At 33.3% G+C, this 12,083-nt stretch overlaps 1 protein-coding gene across 2 annotated transcripts in view; it reads right to left on the bottom strand.

The window, feature by feature from the left end:
• The window catches only part of LOC117107786 (guanylate-binding protein 1-like), a 49,242-nt gene that overhangs the window by 13,244 nt on the left and 23,915 nt on the right, over positions 1-12,083 (bottom strand). Inside the window, exons 14-16 of one of the 2 annotated variants that reach the window (XM_033249563.1) lie at positions 6,357-6,431; positions 3,705-3,790; positions 2,572-2,620 (exon numbers count right to left, since the gene is read on the bottom strand). In XM_033249563.1, the coding sequence (XP_033105454.1) occupies positions 2,572-2,620; positions 3,705-3,790; positions 6,357-6,431 (210 nt within the window). The remainder of the gene's footprint in view (positions 1-2,571; positions 2,621-3,704; positions 3,791-6,356; positions 6,432-12,083) is intronic. The other variant, XR_004445287.1, reaches the window with a different exon arrangement.

Here is a 12,083-nt window from a genome sequence, read left to right as displayed (position 1 = left end):
AAAAGGGGGGGGGGGGGAGCCGCGCCCACGGCTATCAACTTATAGGAGGTGCCGGCCAAACCCATTTTTTTTTTTGCTGATTGACACACGTTCGTACTACAGCCAATCATAAGGCTTTCAGAATCTATCAGTCATAACCAAGTCTGTAATGTACTTGGCATAATATTACTTTGAGTATGCTAATGCATTATTATCAGTGGTAAGTGGTGGATACAGGTGGTGGCAGAAGTGCTTTACCTTCAACCTCCCCCCCCCCCAGCAGCCAAAAATAACTCCAAGGGGAATATCTCCCTGAAGCCCTACAATGGGAAAGGAAACACCCTAAACACTTCCTCTCAGACAATAGGTTCCGCTCCTCTATGACCTTCTACTGTCACTTGCAATGCCATAGCCAACTATTGGGACAGTCCCACACACTTTTTCTAATGGGTCCGCAAAGAATGGGTCCACTTTTTTTAAATGGGTCCAAATTATGCAGTTTTATGCATAAAATGCGTCTACTTTTTTTTTAAAATGGGTCCAGATTTCTTATATTTAGCCTAAAATGGGTAAAATTTTAAGAAAATGGGTAAAAATTTTTCAAATTTTTGCATAAAATCGGTTAACTTTTAAGAAAATGGATCCACATTTATTGAATTTACACGTAAAGTGGGTCCACCCTGATATTTTCCCGCACTATTTTTTAAAATCCTGGCTACGACATTGGTCACTTGCATCTCCCAGTCCTACAGAAGTGTTAATACTTCTTTGGCTTTGCTTATAGTGTTCTCTCCTGCAATGGAATTAGGCTCACTCATTCATTTATTTTCATTGTTTTTCATTTAATAACATTTAAGCAGGTGCAACAAACACAATTCTAATCAACTCCAGTGGTTTGTGGAATGGCGATTTTGATTTTAGTAACTTTTGAACTGTACCATGACCACTATATTACAGTTGATTATATTGTATTAGTCAAGTAAACAGACAAGTTAGAGTGAAAATGAAGGTCTGAAATGTTCAATCTAAAATAAATATAAATACAAAAGAGGACAAAAATGTAGGAGAAATTATTCTATCATTGATTTTACAAGTTAAGCCGGGCACTCACTGAGCGCGGCGGTCATCGGCTGACGTGTTTCTCTGCAGAAGGCAATGCGATGACGCGCGTACAACTGATCGTTTTTAATGATGATCTGTTCAGACTGCCACCAACAATTAGTAAACAGCGTTGCATCGTGTAGCGCTCACAGGGAGCCGGGCAACGGTCGTCGTACGATGCAGTGAATGCCCAGCATTGAGGTTACTGGCCTGCTAACCTTTAAAATGTATTGTACACTGTTATATGATGCGATACGATAAAAATTTATTGTCTCAATGGTACAGAATACAGGTATGAGATGTGGTTCCTTAAAATACACTCATATTATTAGTAGAATAATATAGAAAACAACTAAATACATACAAGTTGCACACAAATTTTGGAAAATACGAAATACTCAAAAATCGAAACTGTCAATCAATATCTAATTATTGCAAGGATTACAGAGTTGTAAAGATATTATTTCTAAACGGAATTATTTGCTCTCAAATGGGTAAACCGTCTCACCCTTGGTGATTTGTAAGCAGATAAAATACCATTTAAATACACAAGAAGAGCGACAATTTTGTTAAAATTGCTCTGAAAAGTGTTAAACTATTAAATCTTCTTAGATTAGGAATGCATTAGTAAGTAGAGGAGTGAAAATGACACAAAAGCATCTGTTTAATAAGCATTAACAATCGAATGGTTGTATAGTTGTTTTTTTTTTAACCTTTCAAGCTTTTTATGTGACTTACTTAATTTAGATCAGACAAAATAATAATATAAAATCACCCTCAGTTGAATTAGGTATAATACCGCTAAAGAATAGAGTAAGAAACTTTAACCTACTCATTTCAAATCAGAGAAATCAATAGAATAGTTTGACCCTTATTTGGAGGTCAAAAACACCTAATATAGCATGGAATATGGAGGTATGAATTTGCCATTGCTGATTAATAAACATTTAAGGTTAATGATAAATACAGTGTTAGCTTGATTAACATATCAGGTGGACTTAAATGAAAAAAAACATGGTAAAGTATACATCTAAATATGGAAGCAACAGATATTGGTTCCTATTGGAAAGTGCTTATCAAGGACTGCACGCATAAGGAGGAAGTAAATGGAAAAGCAACAAGAAGCTGGTAATGACGGAGTTGAAGCTGTGAATACAAGTCAAGTCTGGAACATTTGATTTGAACTGTAAAGAATTGTTTACACCGAGTTCAGTTTATAGAAACGATGACGGACCCGGAGATGTCAAAAGTTGTGGTAGTAGGCTGCAGCAGATTGCAATCTCTATAAATGTCCACGTCCATAAAAGGCAAGATGCAAGAAAGAAATGCATACGTGTAATGAGAAAGAAATTCTTAAGTGCTGTTTAAATGTAACAAGTGCAAGAAACAAGGTTTATTAAAATTTGTGCATAATTTAAAATCAAAATCAAATTAGGTTGTCAAGAACAGATATGATGTTTTAAATATTTCATTGCTTTAAAGGTCCCCTACCAAATCTTCACTGAAACGATCCACAACTTTTGCTGTTTCAAAGTTAAGTCTAGCGAGAAACAAAAACATGAAAACCATCTAATGATTCTAAAAGTATTGTAAATATATTCGAAATGTAATTTAATATAATAACAATAAAATAAAGGACTAAAACCAATTTAGTTTGCTTCCACCCAACAAATCAAATCTTTTAGGGGAAAAAACATATTTTCTATTAACTTTGCACAAGACTAATGTAGTAAAATTTATTCCAATTGGTATGCTGTCCCTTTATCTATCTTTTCTTTTGACAGGATATCATTTTCAGCAACAGTTTTGTCATATGGTCAAGTATTTCTTCATTTGCTTATCCTTTGATATGCGACAGACATCACCAAGATGCAGGATTAATCCCTGTGGTATTAAAATACAAATTGTGACCCAAGGTCTGATCATAAAAGGGCTGTAAACTCTTCCTCAGGCAAAAATAAGTTTGTGTTATGATGGAATAGTACATATCATTTACTTTAAAATGACAGTTAAAGAAACTCAATCGGGTGTCTGGAAGTAAAGTTATGACCGTTTTAATAATTACCATCTTAACAATTTTTTAAAATCAAGTTGTGAGAAAAATGCCTTTATTTTCGGCAGGTTTCTATTCATTCTTCACAAACTCCCTTTCGAAAATGGCTAAATTTTACCTTTTACAGTTGTAATTTTAAACTCAATCTTCAGGAATAGTAAGATTAATAGTTCACACAAAATTCACATTCTGCGGCCTATTCTGGCTATTGAGGCTTGTCTTTCAATACAGCTTGGTGCGAGTTTAAAGCCCTTTTATGATCTTGGGTTACAATTTTGTTGATCTGGAAAAGTAAACTTATTACGCGTACCTTTCCTGTACAACTTTACACAAGGGCAAACAATTTTTTAATATCCATAAAATGTTGACATCAAATAATTTAGTATGCCTATACAGTGCTTCATATACAATAGTATTACTGTAATGCTTGCGGTACACCACATAGCTAGTTTTGTTAAAAGTGCCTTGACTTGATTGACTTGCTTTATTCTGCGGATGACAACTGAAGACACTAAATCAATATGTCAAGACTATTATTCTCCTGATAGAAAACAAAAGTTATGTGACTTACATTTGATCAAGCTCAGTGTCATTCATTGGTAAAGAGATCTTTGTACTATTGGTGTTTGCTTTCATCAGCTCTGTTAGATCATGAATCTGTAAATTAATGTCATATCAATGAGTTTTCACTGGTAGGTACTCGTGCACCAAAATACCGCCAACAATCAAATATGCGCCGCTCTTTAATAAACGCCTCTCCCTAAAAAAGCGCCACTCTTAAATAAGCATCAAACATGATATATTTGGGTCACTCTACTTATTAAATATATATTATTTTGAGACGAAATTACAGCACTTAATTGAGTACATTTTAACCAATGTGCGTTGACTTCCATAAACAAACTATTTCTCACACATTGCATCATGCTAACTTTGCAACAAATCAGGTAGGTAGTAAATTTACAACACATGGTACTAGTTGAGGGGCGGATTTAGGGGGGGGGGCTCCCCTTTTGGGAGGTAAAAAAAAAGAAAAAAACAAAGAAAAAGAAAAAAATGATAGCCCACAACGCCTCAAATGTTATTTTTGGGCGTCTAGACCCCCTAGGTCATTGTTGTCTCGATCGGCCCAAATTTCGGTCCCCCCTTTTGGACATCTCTGGATCCGCCCCTGTAGTTAGCCCTTCCATTAATTTGTAGTAAGTGCGCCACTCTCAAATATGAGCTTCACTGGGATAAGCGCCACATTCAAATATGTTTTATAGGTGCCACAGTCCCATTTCATTTCATTTATTTCGTCCAAAGAACATTACAATTGACAAACACAAAATGACAGAGAGCTAAAAAACAACACTCAGTTGGCCGGACAGGATTGCCAAAAAGTGAACTGAATCACTGTCTAGTGACTCTCTGATGCCAATGAGAACATAAATTAAATTAGCATAAAATATTCAAGTAAAATAGGCCTATCAATAAAATTTATAGTTAAAAACATAAATGTACAAGATCATCAAAAAATCGGTCAATAGTTAAAAAGATAAAAACTTTAAAAAATACAATAAAAATTGAAATAGAAGAACTGCAGTGAAAAACTAAAGTTAAAACGCTCAATTTACAAGGTAAAATGCAAGATGAAATATTAAAACAGAATTATGTGAATAAATTTAAGATGGTCAGTGTGTCTAGTATTAAAATGGATAAAACCTGGTCAAGGAATTGAGTATAAATTTTAAAGACATTTTGCAACAAAAGCCATGAAAGTAGATATATTCAAAACAGTTTTCAACAGATATTAGACTGTGATAACAAGACGTTATCTGTATGGGATATGATATGACTGCTTCAAGAGAAGCAATATGACCTCTCTGATGGGCAGACCAAACAGGTACACCATATTCAGTTATAGGACGAACAAACCATTTTACAATTTTGGTATGATAAATGGTTAACGGTAGCAGACTAGTCTGAGAATAAAGCCAAGTATCTAGAGGCTTTGGATTTAGTGTTTGAAACGTGCAATCCCCAATCAAGGTTTGAGGTAAAAGTTACACCAAGATATTTATAACGGGTTACGTTTGTAAGGTATGTTTGTCCAATTTGGTATTCATGAGGGGAGTTAGCAAGTCTCAGTATTTGACCTGGTGATTCTCACTGTTTTGCATTTAGTGGAGTTAAATTCCATTTTGTTCATCAATCTCCAGTTATAAATAATATCCAGGTCTTGCTGCAGTATTGCATTACCATTATGTTTCTTATATTTCTATATATATAACAGTGTCCTCTCCATATTGGTAAATAGAGGAAGAAACAACCTCTGGCAAGCCAAGAACAAATAAATTAAATAAGGTAGACAGAGCCCTGGGGCATGCCTGAAAGAACAGGACAAGACCGAGAAGACTTCGCCTCCAAAATCTACATTTTGAGACTTGTTGCTTAGATAGAACATAAACCAGCGTAGTACAGAACCACAGAGGCCATAATTGTGCATTTTCTTTAACATTATAGAGTGACTAATCATGCCAAAAGCTTTACTCCAATCTAGAAAGATAACGTCGATGGTAGGAGGACTACATTCATCTAACACTTTTGCCCACTCATAATGTGCAATGGCTAACAAGGTGGTGCAAAATCTACCCTTTACAAATCCATGTTGAAAAGGGGATTGTCTCCTATGAATCACAGGGCTCTCCAAAAAAGGTTGCAGCACACTAGGCAACGAAGTAAAATTCACCCAGGAGGTAACGCATCTCTCAAAAATTCATGAAGTATGCAATTTAAAAAAAAAACTAATGTATTTATTATTCATTGCCTCTAAAGTCGGCAGGCCATGGGTATCACTATGTGCAGCAATTCAGATAGTATCAACACGGAAAAAAAAAATTATTATTATTAGTAATGAATAATAATACCAAAGAATATAAATAGAACAAGAGAGCGTACTTTGTTTGTAAGAATGTCACGCCTGCGTAGGACGCTCGCTGACGGATGTATGTTCACCTGCATTCATTTGTGTACTGAAGTACGCACAAAAAACCAAGTCATCCAAAAAAAAATATTCTGGACTTTCAAAAATATTTTTAAAGAACACAAATGCAAACAAAAACATTTTTTTTAAAATAATTTGTGATTGTGTGAGTAATGCAGGAGGGTAATCTAATGTGTGGGCCTATTATGGTAAAAATATATTTAAAGCTTCCAACTTTTTGAAGAGTCTGGCACATACCTTAGAGTCTAATGCACTTTTCAACAGGTAATTATTCCTTAGTTCACATTCTCTCTCGATCTCTGTAAAGCCAGTCTGTAATTGAAATAGGAAAACATTTTGATTAGGGGATTAAAGCACTCACTCAAATCACAAGATGAACAAAGGGCAGAGAATCAGGTTTTATGTGAAAAATATTGGCATGATGATTCTTAAAGCTGGCACTCTCCCCCTTAGATTTTTCCACTAGGACAGATATGCAATAACAATAATATAAAGATAATGCTGAAAAAATGGATATATTTGTATAAGGTCACATTCATAAAAAAAAAAGAAAATAATAATAATAATTCACTTGAATTGTTTTACTTTATTTCATTTCAAATATTTTTTGGAAAATATGGTTAATAAGAGGCAGGTCGAATAATTAGGAGGAGGAGACAACACTAAAACAAGTATATTTTTTTCTATTTAGTCTAAATCACATCAAAACTTTAGTACAGTATGTAGAAACAGATCCTGACAAGATATTTAATTATAGATAATACATTTTTGAGATAACATTTCAATCAATCAATCAACTTTGTTTCAAAGTTGACAAATTCATATTTACAATCAACTGAATTTGGGTCATATGACAAATGATACTCGGGCCATCTCGGGCTAAGGAGGATTTTATTTTGAGACTGTAAATATATAAAATAATAATTAGGTATAAATACTTAGTATTATATAAAAACATATAATCAATCGTACATATTCATTGAAAACACCACAATCATTACTAAGGAAATAATTTATTAATTCAATATAAAAAATAATTAAATATTATATTCAATTATATTGCATTTGTGGATTTATTTCATTAATTACGGTAACACTTGTTCACCTCAGTTGTATTTTTTGACAAGGCCGTAATATAAAGACATTGTAAATAATAAGAAATAGAAATAATAATAAATAATATGAAATGAGTCTCTTTGATGCATAGAGTATATGAAGATTGATGTTAATGTAAAATTACACTACAGTTACAGGATGTCCCATGGCACATGATTTCCCTGTTCTGCTTTTTCTAACCATAATATTTACATCCAAACATTGGCTCCCATATGACAATGCAACAGTACAATAGGAGTCTGCAGTACTGACATTTATGTAGCAATGCCTCAGGGTCATTGGGCCGACAATATTATATCTCAATCACGTCTCGGCTGTGAAACAAAAAAATGGATTCAAAAATTGGTTTGAGCATATGGCGGTGTGATCACTATTTTTAGCTGGTGAATCTAGCAAATGCTTTTACTAATGTAGACATTTTTTAAATCGTCAAATAAATATTATAATTTTTACTCACTTTATCATGTATATAAATACATACAGATGATGTTACTTTAATTCAGTACTTAGACTGTCTCTTATACACATCTAGATGTGTATAAGAGACAGGGTGAGAGTAGATCGGCCAACAGTGTAAAGTTCACGAATTCAAGGGACCACAGAAATAGTACGTCCTTCCGTTCAATGTTTACATCTGACTCTAGCTACACATTTGTGTGTTTCATTGACTGTATAGACTATCCAAATGATTAGCATTTATGGACATATATAGTCAATTTTATAGCTCCATGTTAGTACCTAATATATAAAATAACATCAATCTATATTAATAATTTTTAAAAAATCAAAAAAATTAACCTATTTAGTTTGATAAATTTCGGATTGTTGATTCAGTGGTGGCGCCGTGGAAGGGGGCTGAGGGGACTATAGGCCCGGCCCTGTCAGTGAGAGATAGCCCCTTCCCTGTCGGGGAAGCATAGCCTCTCCCTGTCGGGGAAGACAAGTAAATTTTGTCGGGGAATAAACCAATAAAAACAAAATATTTACATGTAATATTAGTTTAACCACCATATTGTTTTCATTGAACTATTTGTGTTAACTTTCCATCACAATAATAATAATAATAATAGTAATAATAATAATGATAATAATAATAATAATAATAATAATAATAACAATAATAATAGTAGTAGTAGTAGTAATAGATTAACGAGACTAAATAAAAATGACTTGCGTTCTGTTATGACAAATGCTCGTTTGGATAGCCTCATGATATTTGGAATACATCATGATTAGGGGAAGCAACCTCAACCTTGACAGCGTGGTTGACAAATTTCATGCAAAATTTCCCTTTGAAGAATGAGGATTGAAAATATATCATTACATTGCATACTCTTTGTTTCTTGTTTTATGATTTTTTTTCCATTTATTTATTTAGTTATTTATTTGTCTGTAGGCATACTTGTTGTGAACAGCCTAAAACCCATAGTTTTTATCAGAAATTCGTCAAACTTGGCCAAAATATTCCTTTACCTAAGATCTAGAACTGATTAAATTTTGAAGGGTCAGGGTCAAATGTCAAGGTCATAGAGGTTTCTAGCATTCTGCACTAGATAAAAATAAATTATTATTAGTATTATTTTATTTAAAACAATATTTAGTTGAAATGTCAATAAGAGACCAGTCTGAAGACAGGAGAGATCATTGTTTTTTATGAAACATTTTCATTGTGAGGTGCCCCTATTCCCCATTTCCTCTACTGCATTCCCCAGCTAGAATTAAAAGGACACACAAGGTGAAAACATTATATGGTTCAGGAAAAGTAGCTCAGTTTCTGGATAATTCTCTAAAGAATAATAAATCAATTGGCCTAAAAATCTGCTTGTTCGGTCATAATAAGAACAAAACAAGAACAAGAAGTTACCAAACAGAACACTAGACAAAAATAAAAGGCCAAAAATGTATGTATTCTATTAGTCTAGGAAAAAAATCTGAAAAAAATGATGTCATGAGGAGTGGAATGTTAGAAGCAGTCATTCCTCATAAAGTGATTTCTAGGCCTCTTTTCAGATTTTTCCTAGATATAGATAGAAACCTTTCTTTATTCTAGATACTCCAATATGACATTGTTCTTCCTTTAGGTCCAGTTAAAACATGTTTAAAATATGATATAATATGAAGAAATTATATTTAAAAAACTAATGAAAATTGGTAAGCACAAGAAGCAAGAAAAAAAAGTTTTATATTAATTCAAATCAAATTTTGGAAGGAATGCACTGTGAGTATCTATTAATATTAAGATATCTTATTGAGATATTGAGATACCTTAGTTTTATCTATTTAAAACTAAGATACCTCTATTTAAAATTAAGATATCTCTATTAATAGAGATATCTATATATTAATTCTGCTAATTGTCCCCGCGTAACTTCGCTTATCTCCTCTGAAACCGCTGGCAGGAATATGCTCATATCTCATACACAGGGGCTTCTATGTCACAACGACATTCAGCTACTTTTTAAGGCTGGATATTGGATAACAACGAGAAAAACAGCCAAAAACCATCGAAAATCAGTACCTGTTTCACCATGTTTCGCAAGTTGCTTACGTCACATAAATACAATTAATCACATCTATTCTGTACTACAATCCTTAGGTCTAAAAATTATCAAGTCAGGCCATAAAAGAACCAGTCTATGTTTCGCAGCTTCATTACGTCACCGCCCCTCTCACGTTCGTCAACAAAATGGGTAACAAGCATGTTCCCGTACCTCTTTGGAGTACCCATTGCATTATACTGGATATATTGTAGTTTTATGGCACAAAACATCAGCAATAAATGCATTAGAAGTCGATCAGGTAAAAATAAAGATACACCTGGGCACAAAGCCATGATATGACCAATACTTGGTCCTTTATTATTTTTAAATTATATTAACGATCTCCCAAATTGTTCATCATTATTAGGTTTTGTTCTGTTTGCTGATGACACCAATCTTTTCTATTCAAACAAAAACTTATCAGAACTTTTTAAAACACTGAATTAAGCAAGGTATCCAACTGGTTTAAATTAAATAAATTATCTCTGAACATTAATAAAACTAATTTTATTCTTTTTAATCACAAAACAAAACAAGACCATAATCATGTTTTAAAAATAGATAATAATATTTTTAACCAAGTCAGTGAAACAAAATTTCTCGGTGTAACATTAGATTCCAAGCTTTCCTGGCAACCTCATCGTAACAAAATTTTAAATATTATTTCTAGAAATATTGGTGTCATGAATAAGTTAAAAAATGATTTTCCCCCACATATACTCTTATCATTATACAATACCTTAGTCCTAGCCTATATTAACTACTGCAATCTCTCGTGGGCCACCACAGTTGATAAACATACACACCTATGGCCCTGGACAAGTCTTGAGACCACTAGTATTTATAGCATTTTTAAATTACAAAAACGTGCACTTAGGAGTTGTTCAGGGTCAAGTCGCACTACATACACTAAACCTTTATTTTATAAATATAATACACTTAATATATTTGATCTAAACAAACTACAAACCTATAATTTTATGTATCGATTTATAAGTAATACACTCCCAATTCATATTACCCTATTATTAACAACCCAACAGTCTGAAATTCATAACTATCCAACCAAGTTTTCAAAAAACAATATTTCATCAGAAAAATGTATATCTTCTCTCAGAAAAAATCAGTATTTTATAATGGACCTAAGTTATGGAATTACCTCGACCCCTTTTAAATCTCTACCCCTTGTAAATCTCTACCCCTTGTAAATCTCTACCCAGTTTTTCTTCTAAAGTTTTTTTAAACTTATTGTAGTCTCCATCCACATAGATTTTTTTAAATATGTTTGATCATGTATATGTTTTATTTATGTACGGAATATGTTTTTTTGTTGTTGTTCATTATGTGGAAAATAAATAAATCAATCAATCAATGATATAACCTCGGTCTAACCATACCGGCTATAGGCACAGTTGTAGGCTCTGGCCCAGGCTCTCAATTGGTCAAGACAAACACTTCTCCGGGGCTAGGCCTACTGTATATTTCTGTATTTTCACTTACAAGAGGGTAGCCCAAAGCAACAGGGGAAGATCCAGTAGGGGACGTCACTGGGAAGGGCTCCTGCCCGTTTTGAAACTAATTTTTTAAAAACAATTATTCTGAAAATGTTGTGTGGGTGCCAGGTACTCACTTTTACTCCGAGGTCAAGAAAGACAACGTGGAGAAAGTGCCTTGCTCAGGGACACAAATGACTTGCACAGCAAGGGTTTTGACCCTCCAACTTTAAGGTTAAGAGTTTGAGCGACGACAGTTGTGCCAAATGCTTTATAAAATGTTTTTTAAAAGGTTGAACAAATGACATTTTGAAAAATCATAAAAGTATTCTGTGTTCCTTCTTGGAAAAAAAAAAAATTGTAGAGAAAAGGTTTTTGTTAAGCCTAATAGTTTTCTTTTTTGTATTTCAGATTTAGTAATATTGCGAATTTAATCATGAACATTTCCAAACAACTTAACACAATAATATTGTGTATTGTGTTTATGATATAAAAATATATCAGCCAAGATGAAAATAAAAATATTGAACAATGCAGGAAAGGAAATGTTGAGCACATAATATTTCAGTTGCACAGGTCCCTCGACAATTCTCGTAAGGAATAATAAATCATCTCAGCCTGCATAAACGTCAGTGAACCTAAATATGCGTCATAACTTATAACGAGCAAAAAACACAGAATGCTGGATCTAAATACTAGAGCATACTAGAAATTGCAAATTGCAAGTGAAGTACAACTGCATATAAATGTTCTTCGAACAAAATTATTTATGCGAGTCAAGTGAAAATAATGAATAATAAAACTATAACAAATAA

The sequence above is a fragment of the Anneissia japonica genome, unplaced genomic scaffold (genome assembly GCF_011630105.1).
Source record: "Anneissia japonica isolate Jap-2015-1 unplaced genomic scaffold, ASM1163010v1 scaffold288091_len1417266_cov198, whole genome shotgun sequence".
NCBI classification, from domain to species: Eukaryota; Metazoa; Echinodermata; class Crinoidea; order Comatulida; family Comatulidae; genus Anneissia; species Anneissia japonica.
The sequence above is the reverse complement of the archived record's forward strand: the minus strand, read 5'-3'. Positions and strand labels throughout refer to the sequence as shown.